Source organism: Natrix helvetica (genome assembly GCF_964273705.1).
Source record: "Natrix helvetica genome assembly, chromosome: 3".
In the NCBI taxonomy this organism is placed as follows: Eukaryota; Metazoa; Chordata; class Lepidosauria; order Squamata; family Natricidae; genus Natrix; species Natrix helvetica.
In genome coordinates, this window is record NC_138549.1 from 106,232,805 (window position 1) to 106,251,707 (window position 18,903).

The 18,903-nt window shown below is 38.0% G+C and overlaps 1 protein-coding gene and 1 pseudogene across 7 annotated transcripts in view; one reads left to right on the forward strand and one right to left on the reverse strand.

The window, feature by feature from the left end:
- Positions 1 to 2,360: 2,360 nt before the first annotated feature.
- LOC309389807 (E3 ubiquitin-protein ligase RNF170-like) lies at positions 2,361 to 7,273 on the forward strand (annotated as a pseudogene). Its single transcript, XR_014176860.1, has 5 exons — positions 2,361 to 2,408; positions 2,980 to 3,088; positions 4,611 to 4,684; positions 6,169 to 6,325; positions 6,917 to 7,273. The product of XR_014176860.1 is annotated as an E3 ubiquitin-protein ligase RNF170-like (transcript).
- Positions 7,274 to 7,649: 376 nt separating this feature from the next.
- Positions 7,650 to 18,903, reverse strand: part of FGGY (FGGY carbohydrate kinase domain containing) — a 228,847-nt gene continuing 217,593 nt past the window's right edge. For 5 of the 6 annotated variants that reach the window (XM_081946311.1, XM_081946310.1, XM_081946312.1 and 2 more), the window contains 2 exons: positions 13,998 to 14,059; positions 9,164 to 10,123 (listed from right to left, as the gene is read on the reverse strand). In XM_081946311.1, the coding sequence (XP_081802437.1) occupies positions 10,042 to 10,123; positions 13,998 to 14,059 (144 nt within the window). In that variant the 3' untranslated portion in view covers positions 9,164 to 10,041. Of the gene's footprint in view, positions 8,596 to 9,163; positions 10,124 to 13,997; positions 14,060 to 18,903 lie in introns of those variants that run through there. The other variant, XM_081946309.1, reaches the window with a different exon arrangement.

Consider the following 18,903-nt stretch of genomic DNA (forward strand, 5'->3'; position numbering starts at 1 on the left):
TTTTCTTGTCTGGTCTCAGGATTCTTTAATCCTATGTAAGAACACATAGATGTACAATGTTCTTACAATATAAATCTTAATGTCAAGGCTTGCTCTTGTTATGATTGCATGCTGAATGGGGAGTGTTGGGTTTAAGTAAACAAACAAACAAACAAATCTGCACCACAATTTCTAATAACTGGTCTAGTAGGGTATTTTATATGCTTGGCATCTGAAAATTTCCTCTCTAGATCTCATTGAAGTAACAGAAAACAAGCCTGAATCTTAAATTCAAACTTTAAGCAGAGAATATATTTTTTAAAGTGTAACTTGTTTTGTTACTTTAATAGCCTCTAAGCCAGAAATCATGGCAAGTAGTATTAGCTCTATCTATGTACCGGTATGTACATGTGCGTGTGAGCACACACATGTGCACATAGATAACATATGAGTGCCAGTGTGGTGTAGCAGTGAAAAGCTAAAAGTCAGAAAACTGTGAGTTCTGGTTTTGCCTTAGGCACAAAGCCAGCTGGGTGACTGTGGGCCAGCCACCATATCTCAGCCCTAGAAAGGAAGCAATGGCAAATCACTTCCAAAAACCCTGTCAAGAAGACTGCAGGGACTAGTTTAAATAGTCATCAGAAGTGAAGATTGACTTAAAAGCATTTGTAGAGAGAGACAGGGTGGGTGAAGGTCAGCTTGCTAACTTAGTCTTTGAGGAGAGATGAAGAGATTTTTCAAGTAGCATGCAAATGCCTCAATGAATCATTAACTCTGTGTAATACCAATGTCTTTTTATAACTCATCTGGGATGCTGGACTTAGCGCAAAATAAACAGAGGGCAGCCCTGATGCTTTTTTTAAACCAGCAGTCATTTAAAACTACAAATGGGGTCTCGGGTCAAAGATAAGGAAGCAAGGTTTTTTTGACCCGCTCTGTCTGCTGATCGGGAACTGTAAATGTCCACAAACCTTGTGTTATGTTGCTTAAAAAGAACACTCCAGATTCTGCTTGGATTGCACAGTTAAAAGAGTGAACTGTCTCCAACAATATATCAGGTTAGTTAACCAATGATAGATTCTAACAAGTTATTCCTTCAGTATGGAAATAGTTCAAAATGAAAAAAAATGTTTCTAATATAATCACTTCTGATTAATATGAACTATTAAAAGAATACAAATCAAGATTGTGAACACATCTAGGTCCCCAGTTTTGCCTAATCCAAATTATAATAATTTATTATAATTTTAAAATGTTAATTTAAAATTTAAATAATGAAATGGGTGATGTCTAAATTTGATAAACAAATGATTTCAGTCAAAATGGGTTTTTTTAAATTTCAGAGAGAATGAAATTAGCTATATACTACTAAGTTCTAAAAAAATATATTTAGAAATATACTCTTGCTATCACCTAATAGCACATTTCTTTGTCTACTTGAGATACGTCCTATTGAGGATTGCAGGTGTATAAAAACGTGATATAAGCACTTCAAAGACTCTATTCCTCATATCCTTTACCAAAGTGCCACTAATTGTCATTTTTATAGTGGGGGGAAATCCTGCTATATTTATTATATACAGGGAATAATTATATTCCCTATATAGTCAGTTAACTAAATGTAAATGTAATGAATAAATTAATATATTTGCATGCATCGATTTTTTTAAAAATTCTGAAGCTGCCAACTTTTTGCTCTTAGGAAGTTTCCTTCCCACCAATATGGTTTTGGTGTAAAAATTATGTAAGAGAGTAAATTTCTGAAGATACATGATCACAGCCTGAGATATTTAAGTATTTATTTTGGCTGAAATTTATTTTAACCTCAGCAGTTGAGCAAATGTGATAACCTTGTGCATCACTGAACTGGTATAGGATTCTCCATAGATTTCAGAATATGGGAAAGCAGTAAGGATTCACAAGAACATATATGTAGAGTCTTCAATGCATTGGAGAGAATGGGATAATGCATTAGCCTAATTAGTTCTACCCATCTAATAACTGAAACAAAAGAAGTTTGAAGATGATCAAATGCTTAAAGTTATGCATTGAAGTTTCATAGATTGAAGATGATCAAATTACCAGTTAAACTTCAGCACCTGTGTTGAAAATGCCTAGAAAAATATGCATTCAACAATTGAAAAGATGTGTGCAAAATACAAATACCATTGCTTTGAAGAAAATTTATCCTTGGGAAGGAGGAGACAAGATGATTTTATGACTGTAGAATAAACTATGAAAGCATGGAAGTGCATGCTATTATATAAATATTCATTGTGCTTATTTTATTTGAACTGCATATCTATCTAACCAAATCTGTCTATCTTATCAAAATTATATCAAGTATTACTTATTTTATAGAGTTCTCAACTTAAAGACAAGAAATGAGTTCTTTGGAAAAGAATTGTGTTCCTTCATCCTCCGGAATAGTAAGTTTACAATATCTTTTAAACTACATAATACAAAATCCAAAAGATATGTGCAAAAATCGTAGGTATCAGGAAAGTTTTCAAACTTCTGATTATTTATCCTCCGGAAGAATTGAATATCCCTGAACCCAGAATTTTGTGGCAGCTTAATTAGAAACACATGGTTCCTGTTTTGGTAAGAGATGAAACTTCAAAAACAAGAAGCAGGATTAGTTTTCCAAACAGAGGCTTGAAATATGATATGCTGAATTTATAAAAACAGAATGACTCCATTAATCAAGTTTTCATGTATTAAAGGGATTGCCTTTAATACACTGCTCTGCTTCTTTCCCATCCTACTGCTTTTTTTAAAAAAATTGGTGCTTACATAAGCATTTTCAAAGGACACCCACAGTCATATATCAACTACTATGGCAAATTCAGAAATATGTAAAACTAGTAAACACTCTATTAAGTATTGTACTCCTTTTTCATAGTTTTCTAGGGTCAATGGCACAATTATTAAAGCTGCTAAAGCATTTCTGGAATTAACTGGAATATCTTTAAACATAGCATTTCCCCCCTCTTTTAGGAACATCTTCAGCAGTGGCAGCAGTGCTACCCCAGTGATTTGAGCTGTCCTATCTGTCTCCAAACTGCTAATTTCCCCGTAGAAACCAACTGTGGACATTTCTTTTGTGGCAAGTTAATTGGGCTACTACTGTTTTGCTCATATATTTTATTTGCAAGACTACAGTAACATTAATATTACATGAAATTATAGAATTAAACAGTAGAGAGCATATACATTTTGCTAAACAAATGCCCATTTGTGGATGAAATGCTTGTGCAAAAGGCAGCTGATAGGGGCCAAAGTTTCCATGAAATAAATCATTATGTAACAGTTGTTGGTGATCTTGATTATCTATTGTAAAAATGCATTATACCCATCACTATTTTTATTATGAAAATAAATAAATGAAGCAGCACTTTTACTTCAGCTATTGTATAGTACCACAGACACTTTATAAAGTTTTGCAATGCTCAGGAAGTCTTGGGGACAATTAAACAGGAAATTTATACTTTTGAGACCAAGATACTGTACTTACTTAACATTTCCATTTGAGTCTTTGAGCTGGCAAAAGGCCAACAGAAACAGCTATATCAAACAGGACAAAAACAATTGGCAGTCAAAGCTTTAAGCTAATTTAATAGCAAGAATATGAATATATTGTTGCCTCAGGGTTAAGTAAATTAAAAGAAAACTACCTCCAGCCATCTGAAAAAGGCAAAAAAATAAATAAATTGGAAGTATTCCAAATCTCCTAATTTTTTTTTTATTAAAAACACTCTAGAATTTATCCACACTTCAATGTCTGCTCTGCAGGATACCACATCATGCAATTCTACAGTGTTCAAAAGATGTTCTTTTTTTCTTTAGTTAAGCAAAATTTTCCGCAAAGTTTTCCATCTTGTAGAGAGATATTTGTGGGTTTATGCTTAGTAATATTTTGAGAAATTGCATGAACATTTTTGCCAACTGAAGTCAATGTATATATGAAAAAAAAAAGAGTTGTGGTGTCTGGCAACATTAAAACATAACAGTAGCAAATTACCAAATAACTTGTAATTTTATTCTAGCAGAGTGGTGGATTTGCATCTATTTTGATACAGAAAGTAAAGTAAATATATAAAGGTTTATAAAGATTAATTTATAAAATGTGTATGGCTACTGACAAACAAATATTCTCTGCATGGCTTATAGTTCTAAGACAATTAAAATAAAATGTTTTAAAGCATTTTTAAAGCAGTTATTAAAAACAGTGAACACGCTGCATAAAAATCCCACTTGTGTTCAAGGACAGCATAGAACAGCCAGCAAAGCTTTTAAAAATTTATCCCCAAAGAGCAGTGTAGAATATAGGATTGGTGTCAAGATTTTTCATGGCAGAAATTGCTCCCCAAAAGTTTATATCAAGGTGTTAATTCTGTTTTCAAATGTGTAAATGGATTCCATTTAATTACTGGCTCACATGGAATTAAAATTTCAGTGTATTGAGCACCTCACCTACTTCTCTTGAGTTTTTATTGCCTTCTTGGATTACTCCTTGCTAGGTCATGTAATATAGAAATCACCTTTTGGTGTGAACAGCTACAAAGTTGGCTATGGTGTTTTCCCACTAAGTAACGTTTGGCTTACAAAGACATGTCTTCCTTTCCTAGGTTACTGTCTAATTGAATACTGGAAACATGGGTCCTGGCTGAGTGCAATCAACTGTCCTCTTTGCAGGCAAAAAGTAAGAATTTTCATCTTTTCTTTGAAGTTACAAAAGGGGGTAGAAAAACGCCAAGAATAACTGTCTCATATTTCAGGTTTTCATTCCTCAATATAGATATCAGCATTTCTAATTTCATGCTTGTCAGATCAAACAACTATCAATGATTAAACAGTGTACCTGCAATAGATTTTTTGATTTTTTAAAAACATGGTTGATTGCCTTCAAAGAGCCATTTTAGAGTAATGGTTAAAGTGCTGGCCTAGAATCCAGGAGACTGTGAGTTCTAGTTCCACCTTAGGTAGGAAACCCAGCTGGGTGACTTTGGGCCAGTCTCTCTCTCAGTCCAGCTCACGTCACAGGGTTGTTATTGTGAGGAAGGAGTATTTTGTAAGTTCAGTTATTGGGTTATTTGTAAAAAATAATAAAGGCAGGATAAAAATCTAATAAATAAATAAGTTTGTACTTTCTTCTTATACTCCAGGGGTCCCCAACCCCTGGCTATTGCCCAGTACCAGGCCGCAGCCTGTTGGGAATGGGCTGTACAAGCAGCGGGCAAACGGGTGAGCACACAAAACTCACTTTGTGCAAGATGTGGGCTGGCGCACTTGCCTACAAAGCTCCGTTGCACTGAACCATCCTTTCCCCCCCTCTCGCTACTGCCACCGCCGGTCTGCAAAACCGGAAAGTCTGACCACTGTTATACTCTACTGAGCTTCACCTGCTGACTGTGGAGTAAAATGCACAACAGTCTCAGCGTAAAGAAGCAAGCTTGCTAGGGAAGACCTAGACCTCAAAGGGTAAAGCATATGACACAGAAGCTCAAAATAGCAATCATGAAATGGCCTGCTCTGGGGTCCTGTTGGGATGTTGGCAGGTGGGGACCAGGATGGCCTTTTCTGCTGAGCTGCCCAGCCTTCAGAATATCATTTCCTCAGGTTAGACTAGCTTCAATCAACCCTGCTGGATTCTCATATGGCCGTGAAATCCTGATTTTGTACCCAAGTCTGGAGCATAGTCTTGGGGATGTGTGATAGAGCCAATGGTGGGATCCTCCCAGTTTAGCAACCAATTTAGTGATTGTGTGATTTGTTGCGCGCGCGCAGATAGTTTGAAGAAATCTTAACTTTCGGGTTTCTTCGGAGAAGTAACACAGCTGATTCGCATGGCAATCTGCTCTGCCGCGTGAATCAGCTGAGAAGATAACGGTAGGAAAATAGCACGGGTGGGCCCATCTGATCATCAGGGCGAACTGGTTCGCTCCCAGCTGATCGTCAGAGCTACCAGTTCGCCTGAACCGGTCCGAACCAGTAGAATTCCACCTCTGGATAGAGCCCATATCCAGGCTATGTTGATAGTTGTTTTATAATGCTTAATGGTTGCATGTTTTCATTTTTATATAATATCCATTTATCTATTTTATTATAAACCATGTAGAGTCATGTAGTGTGAAATGGGTGGCTATGTAAATCCATATAATTAATTAATTGGGTCTTTCTATCTAGCAGAAGACAAACCTACACTTTGGTTCTCAACGTGTTTTTTTCCCCCAAGGTTGTTTTTTTGTACACCTGTTCTGAAAACAAGCCTGACAAGAAAAACAAGCGAACTTTCTATGACATCAGAACTTACAACAAACGCTTCTCTGGACAACCACAGTCTGTAAGTGATAACATTTTCCACATCAAGAAAATTGATCCCATTGACTTACATTGATGAGATTCCATGAGTGAAGTTGTGGTGGCTAGTCTCCCAAGGAGAAGTTAGATTACACAAATTGTGATTATTATTATTATTATTATTATTATTATTATTATTATTATTATTATTATTATTATTATTATTATTATTATTATTATTATTATTATTATTATTATTTAAATTTGTTAGCCGCTCCCTCTCCACAAAGGGACTCAGGGCGGCGTACAATAAATAAAAACACATATTATAAAATTACACATTGTACGCATTGTACGGGGGAGGTATAAAACACAATACAATCATTATAATTTCTTTTAATGGGGCATTAAGTAGGCGATACGATGGCTGTCATGCCAAAGGAAAACAATCTTTTGGGGTGACCCCAAGTAAGAAGGGTGAAAGAGTGTTGCCTAATTAATTATTCTGCTTTGTTCCGTTTTAATCCATGGAGTTCAGCAATGGGCAAGTCCCCAGCTATAAAATTCCTTCGCCTAAAATCAGAATAATTCAAATTAATAGTAGATGCCTAACTTACCCGATCTCTGTGCTTAGTTTATAGATCATCTTTATGACATGCCACTTCTTCTCCCTGTTATGCTAAGAGGAGTCTTCACGCTAGCTGCCCTCATGTGGATCTTTCTCTTCAGAGTTGTCATCTGTTTTTTTGGAACGATCATGTGCACAACCTGCCCACTTGAAGGGATGCTTGAACCTCTCTGTAGAATCTTGCACACCGCTGATAACTTTGCTGTCATTATCTTACTTTTGATTAGCTTTATAAACATTTGCCCTCAAATGGAATCTGAAGGTGCAAACAGGACAATCTCTAGGGAACAAAACATTACCTTGGCATCGTAAGGGAGGGAACTGCATTGTCTCCGAAAAGTCAAAATTAACCAGCCATGATACATTTTAATGGATTGATAGTGGACTTAGTTTGAAAAAGTGATTAAGGGCTAATGTGCTGCATTGAATTGTAAGCAAATAATAGAGAATATATTGGCAGGATGCTCTCATGCTAATAAAGGACTTAAAACCAGTGAGGTCTCCGAGTCTTTAAACAGGCATTGCTGCTGTTTTAAGAATGCATTTTAGAGTAGAGAAGACCGGATAGTTGATATATCCCTGATTAGGATATTGACGCTGATAGTTAGGAACAGGCACAGAAATGAGGAAGCAGAAGGTACTGAGAAAATAAGGCAGTGACAATATGGGATAAAGTTTATATCTAAGACTAGATGTTAGTAGAGTAGAGTAGAGTAGAGTAGAGTAGAGTAGAGTAGAGTAGAACAGAACAGAACAGAACAAAACAATAGAATAGAGTTGAAGGGACCTTGGAGGTCTTCTAGTCCAACCCCCTGCTCAGGCAGAAAATCCTATACTGTTTCAGACAAATGATTGTCCAATCTCTTCTTAAAAACTTCCAGGGTTGGAGCATTCACAACTTCTGGAGACCAGCTGTTCCACTGATTAATTGTTCTAACTGTCAGGAAAGTTCTCCTTAGTTTTCATAAGAATCGTAGGATTGTGTGAATGCAGTATGAATAAAATAAAGAGATAGTTAATGAAAAACACTCTAAGTACACTTAACATGTAAGCAGCAGAAATATTTTATGTTAAGACTGTTGTAGAAACATTTCATAACACAAGCTTTTATACATTAGTTATGCATAAAACTATATCTAAATACAATAGGTATACATCTATGCATGTATTTATTCTTTACAATGGTCTGAGAGTTGCATTATTTCTTTTTATATCCATACTTATATCAAGATTTTTGTAAAAATTATCTCAAAAAATTACATTCAGGTAGTCTTCGACCTATGACCACAATTGAGCCCAAAATTTTGGTTGCTAAGTGAGACATTTGCTAACTGAGCTTTGCCCCCATTTATGACTTTTCTTGCTACAGTTGTTAAGTGAATCACTGCAGTTGTTAAGTTAGTAACATGATTGTTAAGTGAATCTGGCTTCCCCATTGACTTTACTTGTCAGAAGGTTACCGTAGGTCAGGGGTGTCAAACTGGCAGCCTGCTGGCCGGATGCATCATGGGCAGGCCATGGCAACCTCAGCTCCGTGCAGGGAAGAAACATCGCAAAACATCACATGACAACAGCGCAACACCACGAATTTGACACCTGTGCCATAGGTGATCACATGACGCTTGGGCACTAAATATGAGTCAGTTCCCAAGCAGCTGGATTTTGATCATGTGACCATGGGGATCCTGCAATGGTTGTAAATGTGAAAGATGGTCATAAATCACTTGTTTCAATACCGTTGTAACTTTGAATGGTCACTAAATGAACTGTTGTAAGTTGAGGACTACCTGTACTGTTCTAGAAAACCCAAGTAAGAAAGGCTATCTAAGCAGTTTTACAGAGTCAGCATATTGCCCCCAACAATCTGGCTCCTCATTTTACTGACCTCGGAAGGATGGACGGCTAAGTCAACCTTGAGCCTGGTGAGATTTGAACTGCAATATTGCAGGCAGCCAGCAGGCAGCAGAAGTAGCCTGCAGTACTGCATTCTAAACACCGTGCCACCACGGCTCTTATCCAAATATTGAATTATTATTTTGTGGTAGGAGATTGAAAAAATAATAGGTTAACAGACCGTAAACAAAAAACACATTATCTAGTTAATAATGATGAGAAACCTAAGAGATTATGAGCTGGAACAGGGGAATTTATCTGATGTTCTTCTAAACTTTTATTTTTATCTCAAAGAGCTTTGAATAATTAAGCAGATTTCAGATTAAACTGATCAGTTAAAATAACTGTTGAGATACTAGAAAAAATGTAAATAATCTTTATTAATTTTGATAAGAACAATAACTTCAATACTACAGAGCCAAACCTTGAACAAACAATGCATTTATTAAACCCAGAAATCAAGGACATTAGGAAGAAACTTAAATTCTGCCTTAACTCCATGGATAAAAAAAAATGGATAGGAAAACACAACCAGATTTTTAACATTAGATCCTCCAACATTCTGTTTCCTGACTTAGTCTACATTGAAGGACTGACAAATGAGTTTTAAGACATATTTAGAATTACACTGATAATGAATTGAAAAAATATGGTGTAAAATTTTATCTAGCAATTCTCCTTTGCAACAATTTATTCTCCAAAGTTCATTAAGAGGTATTTCTTCTTAACTCTTGGTTCTCATAATGTCACATTATGACTCTTGATTTTATTACCAAAAACAACAATAAGCAACAAGAATGAAATTTTTCTCCATTTTAGTTTTTGACATTAAATAGAAAGCCTGACCAATGAAGGTACATTTACTGTATAAATTTGACATTCTCTTTCCCAAGCTTCAGTTTATTTTATTTTCACATAAATTTACAAATTTTAAAAAGTATGCATTTTGCCTAATACACATATTTTTGCAAGCTTAACAGATTATGTAATTCTGAAAAGTGTGAAGGCTGAATGATAGCTGCAGTTCTGGTGAAGACACTGATTCAGGAAATGTAGATTTGACAAGTTTGTTTCATGATATCATCTTAATAAAATACATCTCTGTTCATATTCAATAGGCTATAAAGTATTTTTTTAATTTTTACTACAATGTTTCTCATTAATGTAAATAGCTAATCAAGAAAGTCAAAAAAATCAGTCAGACCTCTAATATGAAAGATGATTCTTCTTTATGCTGTCTATGCATTCTGCATGATGGATTTATATTTTCTTTGATCTTCTGCAAGTTTTAGAAACACTTGGTATTTCTTGTCATAAAATCTATGGAAAAAGCATAAAGCCCAACAAATATTTGACAATATTTATAATCTAAACACTAAGAAGAACGCAATAGGCCCCTTCTATGTTAAACTCAGTGAAACAAACAAGATGTACAGATCAGTACAATATTGCTGTGATACTGCTCTGATTCAGTTACCGTATTTTAATGAAACACCAAAAAATACCATTGGATTTGCTTTAGAGGGGACCTTGGTAATATGTCCGTATTTTTCCGTTTTATTCCGTTTTATTTCCTACTTCAGATTATAAAAGGGGGAGAGAAGGATTTTAGCAGCTGTTGGACTGTAGAATTGCAAAGGAATATGAAACTTGTCAATTAATTGAGGCACTACAGCAAAATTCTGCCCCCCCCCCCGCATTCTTTCCTGAAACCGTATAAAATTCTATAGCTACACTAGATAAAGTAATGTAAAAGGAGGCCGCCAGGCATTTTGCAGTAGTTAAATGACCATCACAGATAAGTTGTTTCAACTGTCATTATATTTATTTAGCAGTTTGAAGGACAATGTCTGAAGTATACCCATTGTCATTCTATAGCAAGCAAATATTTGTTTTTATTGTTACAATGTCGTACAATGTCCCTTTGTCCTTTCAAGCCATTGAGTTTGGACCCCACCATGGTCAATGTAAACACAGAGATGGAATTTGGCTCCACAATTACAATGCTATCTTGACTTTTTAAACTCCACCCTCCACTGATTGCTGATGCCCCTGATTCAAAGTGTTTGATTGTAAACCAGCAAAAGGGTCACATTCCTCTAACAAATTATTAATGTATCCAGTCTTATGAAGCACAAACATAATATGTGGGATTCATTTCAATGATTCTAATTCGTAGGCTCTTACTACTAGAGTCATACATACAGTATTTCTGTTATGGGTGATAGACCGAAGAGAGCATTAGTCAATCAAGAGACTGAACTATAGTTGAGCTACTTCAAATCTAGGTCATGAATTCTACGGCTTTACAGATCAGGTAAATACATCATCTTGTATTTGCTGGCTATTCATGCAAAGCGATGATTTCACGATCTGCAGTTATTGGGGTTAACAACCCCAAAAATCACCAGGATTGCTTTCTTGCAGGTTATCATATTTCCAGAGAGTATCTGATGTGTTTTAATAATTCTTGCTTCAAAACAGCAGCTAGTATAGTTCATATCAAATATCCATTGCATTCAGTGGGAAACTTAATCCAAATGCATTAGAGAGGCTGTGCCACTTTCTAAAAATAGAAGCGTGTGCCGGGACCAACGTGTAAACAAGAAAAGAATCTTTGGTGATTTCAAAAGCAGAGAGTATTGGTTCAAATAATCTAATCTAGGCCCATCCCTTCGTGACCTTTTATTTCCTCGTGGCTAATGACCTAGCTCCTTTTGATTTTCCAACTACAAAAGAAAATTTGTCAGAGTGTCCTGACTGGTAGGAGATTTAAAGCAACTGGAATCTGAATGCATCACAGTAATGGAATCCCCCGTGTGTCGAAAAGATGTTTCACTGTCACTTTTTCTGAGTCATCTTAAATCTAGACGCATTTCGCCAGAGTTCATTTTGTGTCCACATTCTTACCTCGTAAACAGATTAAAGTCTTCACTGAAAATAGCGAGGTAAAAATAGGAGAATTCTATGTAGACTTTATATGTAAAACTTTCAGTAAACCTGCAGAGGGCACCAACGCTCTTCTTCAGTAAGTTTCCCTTCTGCTTAATATTTGAAGAGACTTTCTTTGAGCCCAAAATAAATTCACTTAAGAAACTTCATGAAAGGAACATTCTCTCAGTGTGTTCTGCCATCTTGTTGGAGGCTGGTAACCCGCTTCAGGTTCAATCCCCTGCTTCCCATGTAAGCTGAAAGCAAGAAATATTCTGCTCTCCAAGGGAGGGTCTCATATTTTGAACCACTCATCTTTCATCCTGCCACCGCTGAATGTATAAACGCAGAGGGCCCTCAGCTCAAAAATACTGTCTTCCAATCAAAGACCACAAAAGAGATGGCAAGGATTAAGTTCTTCATTTGAAAATATGTGATATTCTTGTTGGGAATTTATGGTGTTTAGGAGTCCTAATGGGAGTCCAAATTTGTTTCTTGGGATAGCTTTTCCCCCTAGGCAAAACCAAAGAGTTTGTTGAGCCTTGGCAGGAGGGAAGGAGTATCTAGTCCAGTCTTAGAAAAACAGTAGAATCTCTTGTACTCAGGAAATTAAGCACGTTAAATAAACAGTATACCAGCAGAATAATTAGAAAATTCATGGAAAGGAAAGTGTCAGGAATTCTCTCCAGAAGAATTCTTGGTTTATTAATTCCACAGGTTACAATGAGGACAGAAGCTCCAAGCAGTTTTGTAAACAGTCTTTTAGGCATTGCAGAAGTGGAGCGGAAGCCCAGATCCCTAAAAACTTTAAAAAAGTAGACATTTTCTATTCTCCCATCCCTCTGGAAGGAAAAATGCTAGTGAATGCCATCATCCTTGCAATCGTTTTCCTGTGTATGGTGGCAGGCTTGTGCCTTATCATCCACCTCACCGAGTACAGAAGATCTGGGCCCTCTCCTCATGCTCTGCTTAATAACCTTTGCATTCACTTTACAAGCACAACTGAGACAGCCAGGATTGCGGTGTTGAACAAAGCAGTCATGCAGTACCTCACTTAATGACCACTTTAGTGACCGAGTGAGATTCTAGTTATGATCGTAAGTGGAGGACTATCTGTATGTGAGTTGATCGATTCTTTTCTAGCATCAATAGCTATCAGAAAGGACAGTGATTTGAAAAGCAGGGCTTGGCCAGCCAGTACTAAATGAAAGTGAAGAAGAGACAAATAACAAAGTTGAGTCGTCTCCTGATCTTCCATTAACTCGTGTGGGCCCTCTCTATTCCATGTCAGGGCCAGGAGCAGAACAGAGAAAGAAGGAAGATTGGAAGGGGAAGGGTGATTTGTTCACAATAGGTAAAGGTAAAAGTTCCCCATGCATATATGTGCTAGTCACTCCCAATTCTAGGGGGCGGTGCTCATCTCCGTTTCAAAGCCAAAGAGCCAGTGCTGTCCGAAGACATCTCCATGGTGATGTGGCTGGCATGACTAAACGCTGAAGGCGCACGGAACGCTGTTACCTTCCTACCAAAGGTGGCTTCTATTTTTCTACTTGCATTTTTATGTGTTTTCGAACTGCTAGGTTGGCAGAAGCTGGGACAAGTAACAGGAGCGCACTCCATTACACGGCGCTAGAGTTCGAACCGCCGAACTGCCGACTTTTCTGATCGACAAGCTCAGCATCTTAGCCACTGAGCCACCGCATCCCTGTGTTCACAATAAGCACTTTAAAAAACATTACACAGTGAGCACCATTAATTCATATGGCCCCACATGAATACAGAAATCCCAGAAATATTTTCCAGTGAAAATCGAAAATAGAGAGAGATTTGCAGCAGAGAGGGGGAATTAACTTACTTAACTATTGTCAGTCTCGAAATTCGTCTACTTGCTGCAACATAGATATTGTTAAAAGCTGGTGAAATAACCAAAGTGCAACTATTGAGAAAGAGAATCAGCTCTACTCACTCCACAAAAAGCTCTATCACCACCCCAACAAGTTAGGATGGAGAAATACACATGGGTTTCCTAGCATGAGCTTATCACCTGATATATTATTCAGAATAGCATCTACCTTGGTTTTACTATATCTTTTAAAAAGCATTTTACACATCAGGTTGCAATCTTTTGGCCACATGTTACCACGTTATATCTTAAAAATGGATATTTAAGAACAAAGGGATAAAAATTCATTTCCCAGCATAAATAGCTTTATGCAATTTTATAACTCTCTAACAAACAAAACTCACTGAAAAATCCTATTACCTTTTATCCTTGTGGTCTGGCAGCACAATCCGGCCAATTTTCTCCATTTTCTCCATAGCATCCTGTTCAAAGATCAACAGAATACAAATTTGCCTGTTTCAGTTTAACATTCTTGGTAAAAAAAAAAAGCGATAGATGTTTCAGAAATTAAACAGACCACTGACGAGCTTAGACAAGAACATGTGAAATATGGTTTTTCCCACCCTACAATGGCAAACAGACTACTCAAGTAAGCCAAATATTCTGGAACCATGAAGTAATCTGATTTTTTTTTACACTTTTAAAATCAAACAAACAAACATAGGGACTAATTTAGAATTTGAATAAAATGTGTTGCGGAAATTAAAAAATAAAGCTTCCATCCATGTGACTTTGATAATTTGGAAAATTAATATTTTTGAAATATCTTGACTTCAACCAAATTAAAATACGTTTGGCCAAATTTCACTGAAAACAGATTTGGGTTAGTTTTGATTAATTCCTTCTGCTGATTTCAGTTCAAGACTTATGGGCTAGTTTGTGGCCTGCACACATGAAGCTCTTTGTTTTTCAAGAGTTGGACTGCTACTATCTTCTGTTAGTGCCATGAATCCTTTCTCTGCCAAGTGAATGAGGTAATAGTAGTTTTCAAATATATTCTGTTGTTTTAACAAATTAATATGCAGAAAGCATTGGGAATAAATGGACTATATCTCCATCTGCTCCAACCAACAGTGACTGTCATCAATGATTATAGAAAATACAGTCCAAAACTAATTATACGGCCAGCTTCTTCATGCCTATTGGACTGTCTACTCCCATAAAATCTACTTTAGGTTCACAGACCTTCAGTGGGGCACCTGCTAGTTATGCTTTGGATGAGTTTTACATTGATGGTCAATACTACTATTTTTCCACCAGAGCACTAATTTCTTGTGGAAACAATTACCAATGGAGTTGAGGCTTTCCCCATCCTAATTATAACTTAGATGTAAGCCCAAGACTTTTCTTTTTACTAAGGCCTTTAAGGGACATTTTAATAATGAACCCATCACTTTTTCTTATTTACATATTTTCAAGTCACCCAAGTGTCATTTGGGAAGGCATCAAGTATACATTTGTAAAATGAAACAAAAAGTTATAAAAGAGACCAAAACAAGAAAAATGGTCAAGCAAAGCCTGGAAAAATTTTTGCCTTTCTGAACTGGGCCACCATAGTGATGGATGAGTGCATTGCATGCGTAAAGCTGCATTTGTGAAAGCTGCATACACACACATGCAAAACCATTCCATCTCTCTGCCCTGACCAACTGCTGCTGATGCCGCATCCGATGGTCTGCCAAGATGAAACAGTTTGGGGAACGCTGATCTAGACAAGTCCCTGGTTCTGTGGGAGCCCCAGACTTGCTCTCATAAGTAAACCCTGAGAGATTTCCATAATATTAAAAGGGATGGAGCTAATCTAATTTTGGGAGGAAGTATGTTCCTGTTGTGGCCCGCCAGCAGAGCTGGCAGCAGATTCGCATAGTGAGGAGGCTTGGGAGGAACATGGGCAAGTCCTGGAGTCTGGGGAAGACTCTGGCGAGTGCTCTACGTCGGAGGCAGAGATGGGGCTAGAGTCGTCTGAAAGTTATCAGCTGCCGTCGGAGTCAGAGATCAGTGAGGCAGATGAACAGCTGCAGCCTGTTCCCAGTGTGCGCATGGACAGAGTTGCCATACAAAGGGGACAACTAAAGAACAAGGGTTGACTTGGGAGTAAGGCCACAGGTGGCCCCTCCCATAGGGAATAAAAGGAGTGAAAGGGGAGGGGTGTTTGCAGGAGACAATTAGTTCATTCCTGCATTCTTGCCAAGTATTGCGGAGTCTGAAAGATATCAGCCTGACCACTCTCCAAGACTGATATAGGTCAGTAATTGTGATCTATCTTGAAAGACTGTAGGAGAGGAAAGACTTTGCTGGAGAGGAATTTACTGTAAATTAAATAATGGGGGTTTATTGGGACGAGGACTCCGCTTCATGCTGTTAGGTCAGGACAGTTCCATAAGGCACCACCGCAGAGAAGACACATCTCCTGGGACCCACCAAATGTAGGCCCTTAGTCGATAAAAACAGCAGCGTGCATTCTCTTCCAGATGTAGTGGAATGAGCTGATTATAACCACGGAAGAACCTCTCCCTCAGATAGCCCAGTCCCATGCCATTCGGGGCTTTAAAGATCAAAACCAACACCTTGAATTGGACCTGTCAACAAACTGGCAGCCGATGCAGCTTGCAGAGCAAGATGTGACATGTATTGTTCAATGGCCATGCCATTGCGTTTTGTACCAGCTGAAGTTTCTGAATACTTTTCAAGGGCAGACGAGTGTGCCCCAGCTTGCGTTTTACCTGACTTCCGGTCTTTTATTAGAACTCAGTATGTTTTTCATTCTATATTATATATTGAAAAGCAAGCACCTCTGAAATGATTTTGGTTACATCCATGTGACATATATACTGCATATATGAAACGGTGAAGTGTCAGTGGCTTGTCTGATGGTGTGTTATGATGGTTTTAATTAGAATGTTAGTTGGTTTCATCTTAATAGAAAATCATATCTATGGCTATAATACCCATATGGAGTTCCTACAAGATGTGTTACTGTATCACATGTCCTGCACACAATAGACACTATCCCAGAACCTTAAACAATGAAGCCATCTCAACCATTCTCTGTTTCTCTGAGCTTTGCAAGCCTATTGACATAACCGCATTTTGAGGAACTTCTGGACGGCTACCAAGAATGGAACCAATCTTACTTGGGCTCTAATTAGCTGAAGTCTAATTAAGGATAATAAATTGTTTTGCAGATACTTGGAAATAGCAAAATACAAGAACATCAGGTTAGGGCCAACAAGCCTACTCATCCTCTTTCTTTAGCACATATAGAGGGAATGTATGAAAGAAACCAATATTACAATAATTCAATTTCTACTTAGATATTCACATTCTGCTTCTCTATGCCTAGGCTGTTTGTTGTATAATTGCTTTCACAATATTATAAAGAGTGCTCAATCTGGCACGAGTATATGAGAGAACTGACTTTGCAGAAATGTTCACAAACATTTTGCTTAAAGGAGCATACAGCCCACAATTAAGTACATTAAACCACACATTTTAATTTGCTTAAGGCTCAACACGTTGTCGTCATTATTCATTCTTAAAGCAGTTATATTTTACTTGTTTAGTATACTAATTCTCTTGCTACTTCCTCAAATTGTTTGTTTTATAGCCCATGCTTCCTTCAGGAGCGTCAGACAGTGCCTGTAACACTCCTTTCTCCAAATATCTCCCACTATGATTACTGTGTACTTTGAGCTAGTGAGCTTCTATGGCTGAGGCTAGATCAAAATCAGGATCTGCCCTTTACCACTCTAAGTTAACTGATGTATTTAAATAAGTCAGAAATGAAGAAGAATTAATCAGGCCACAGTGTGACCAGAAGATTTCATTAGCTACTGTCAGTCACAAATAATTATTTTAGGGTAAGACATTTGAGAGTGAGGAAAAATCAGGAAGCTAGTAGCACCTTTTCCAATCTACGCATTTTATTGAAAGGAATATGTTTTATTAAACTGCAGCTCACTTCATCAGATACAAAGAATGCCACCTGATGCTACCATAAAATAGCAGTGCTCCCCACTTACAACATGGGGTGGAGTGGGAGTTATCTGGGCAGTTGGGCCAAGAGAGACTTGTTGGCCCAAGGCTACCAGTTAGCTTCCATGTCTAAATGGACTGGATCTGGATCTCCCTGATAGCTTTCTATCACCTTAATAACTATAGTATGTTTCATTCATGACATGCTGTCATGTCAGGGTGACATGATAGCAGTGTTTCAATATCTCAGGAATTGCCAAAAGAGGGGGTCCACCTATTCTCAAAAACACCCAAAGGCAGGACAAGAAGCAATGGATGAAGGAGAGAAGCAACCTAGAACTAAAGATATTCCCTGACATTTAGAAGAATTAATCAATGGAACAACTGATTCCAACACTGGAAATGTTTAAGAAGAGATTGATCAACCATTTGTCTAAACTGGTATAGAGTTTGTTGGTCTATAAGGGGGTTGGTCTAGAAGACCTCCAAGGTCCCTTCGTTCCACCCACCCACTCACATGTATATATGATTTACACTTCTGCAATAAATGTTAAAGTTTATTAAGAACAGGGGATAGGACTATATGATTTCCAACATTCCCTCCAATCCTTCCATTATTCTTGCTCCAAAATGGGATTTTTGTGCTGGCTTCACAAACTGTTGAATACCGAAGAGCCTGGCCAGCAGAGGGCGTTTGAAGGAAGCCCTCTGATTGGCCAAGGCGCGCACTCCAGCCGGCGGGAGAATTCAAGGGTTCCTATTGGTTTACCGGCTGACAGCTGTAAGTATAAATAGCTGTCAGCCGGCTCGCGTTTTGTTCGTTCCTGTCAGCCTGTTCTGTTAATAAACCTGTTGAACTGACAGCTGCCTCAGTCTCCTCACTACAGATCTAACACTGGCGACGAGGACGGGCGACACGGACCCTTTCGTAGTGCCGCCAATGGCTACCAACGCCGCCTTTTCGCCTTTCAGGCCAGAGGCTGAGGCTTGGGAAGCGTTTCTCGAAAGATTCGACTGCTTCCTCATAGCCCATGACCTCGTCAGCCTCTCTCAGGAGAGGAAACCCAGGTACTCCCATGTGACACCACACCTGCGCGAGCTGCACTGGCTTCCTGTGGTCTATCGAGCGCGTTTCAAGGTTTTGATTACGATCTTTAAAGCGCTCCATGGCTCAGGACCTAGTTACCTGCGGGACCGTATTCTGCCCCATACATCCCTACGACCTATTCGCTCGCACAGAGAGGGACTTCTCCAGGTGCCGTCCACTAGACAATGCCATGGGGCGGCGCCT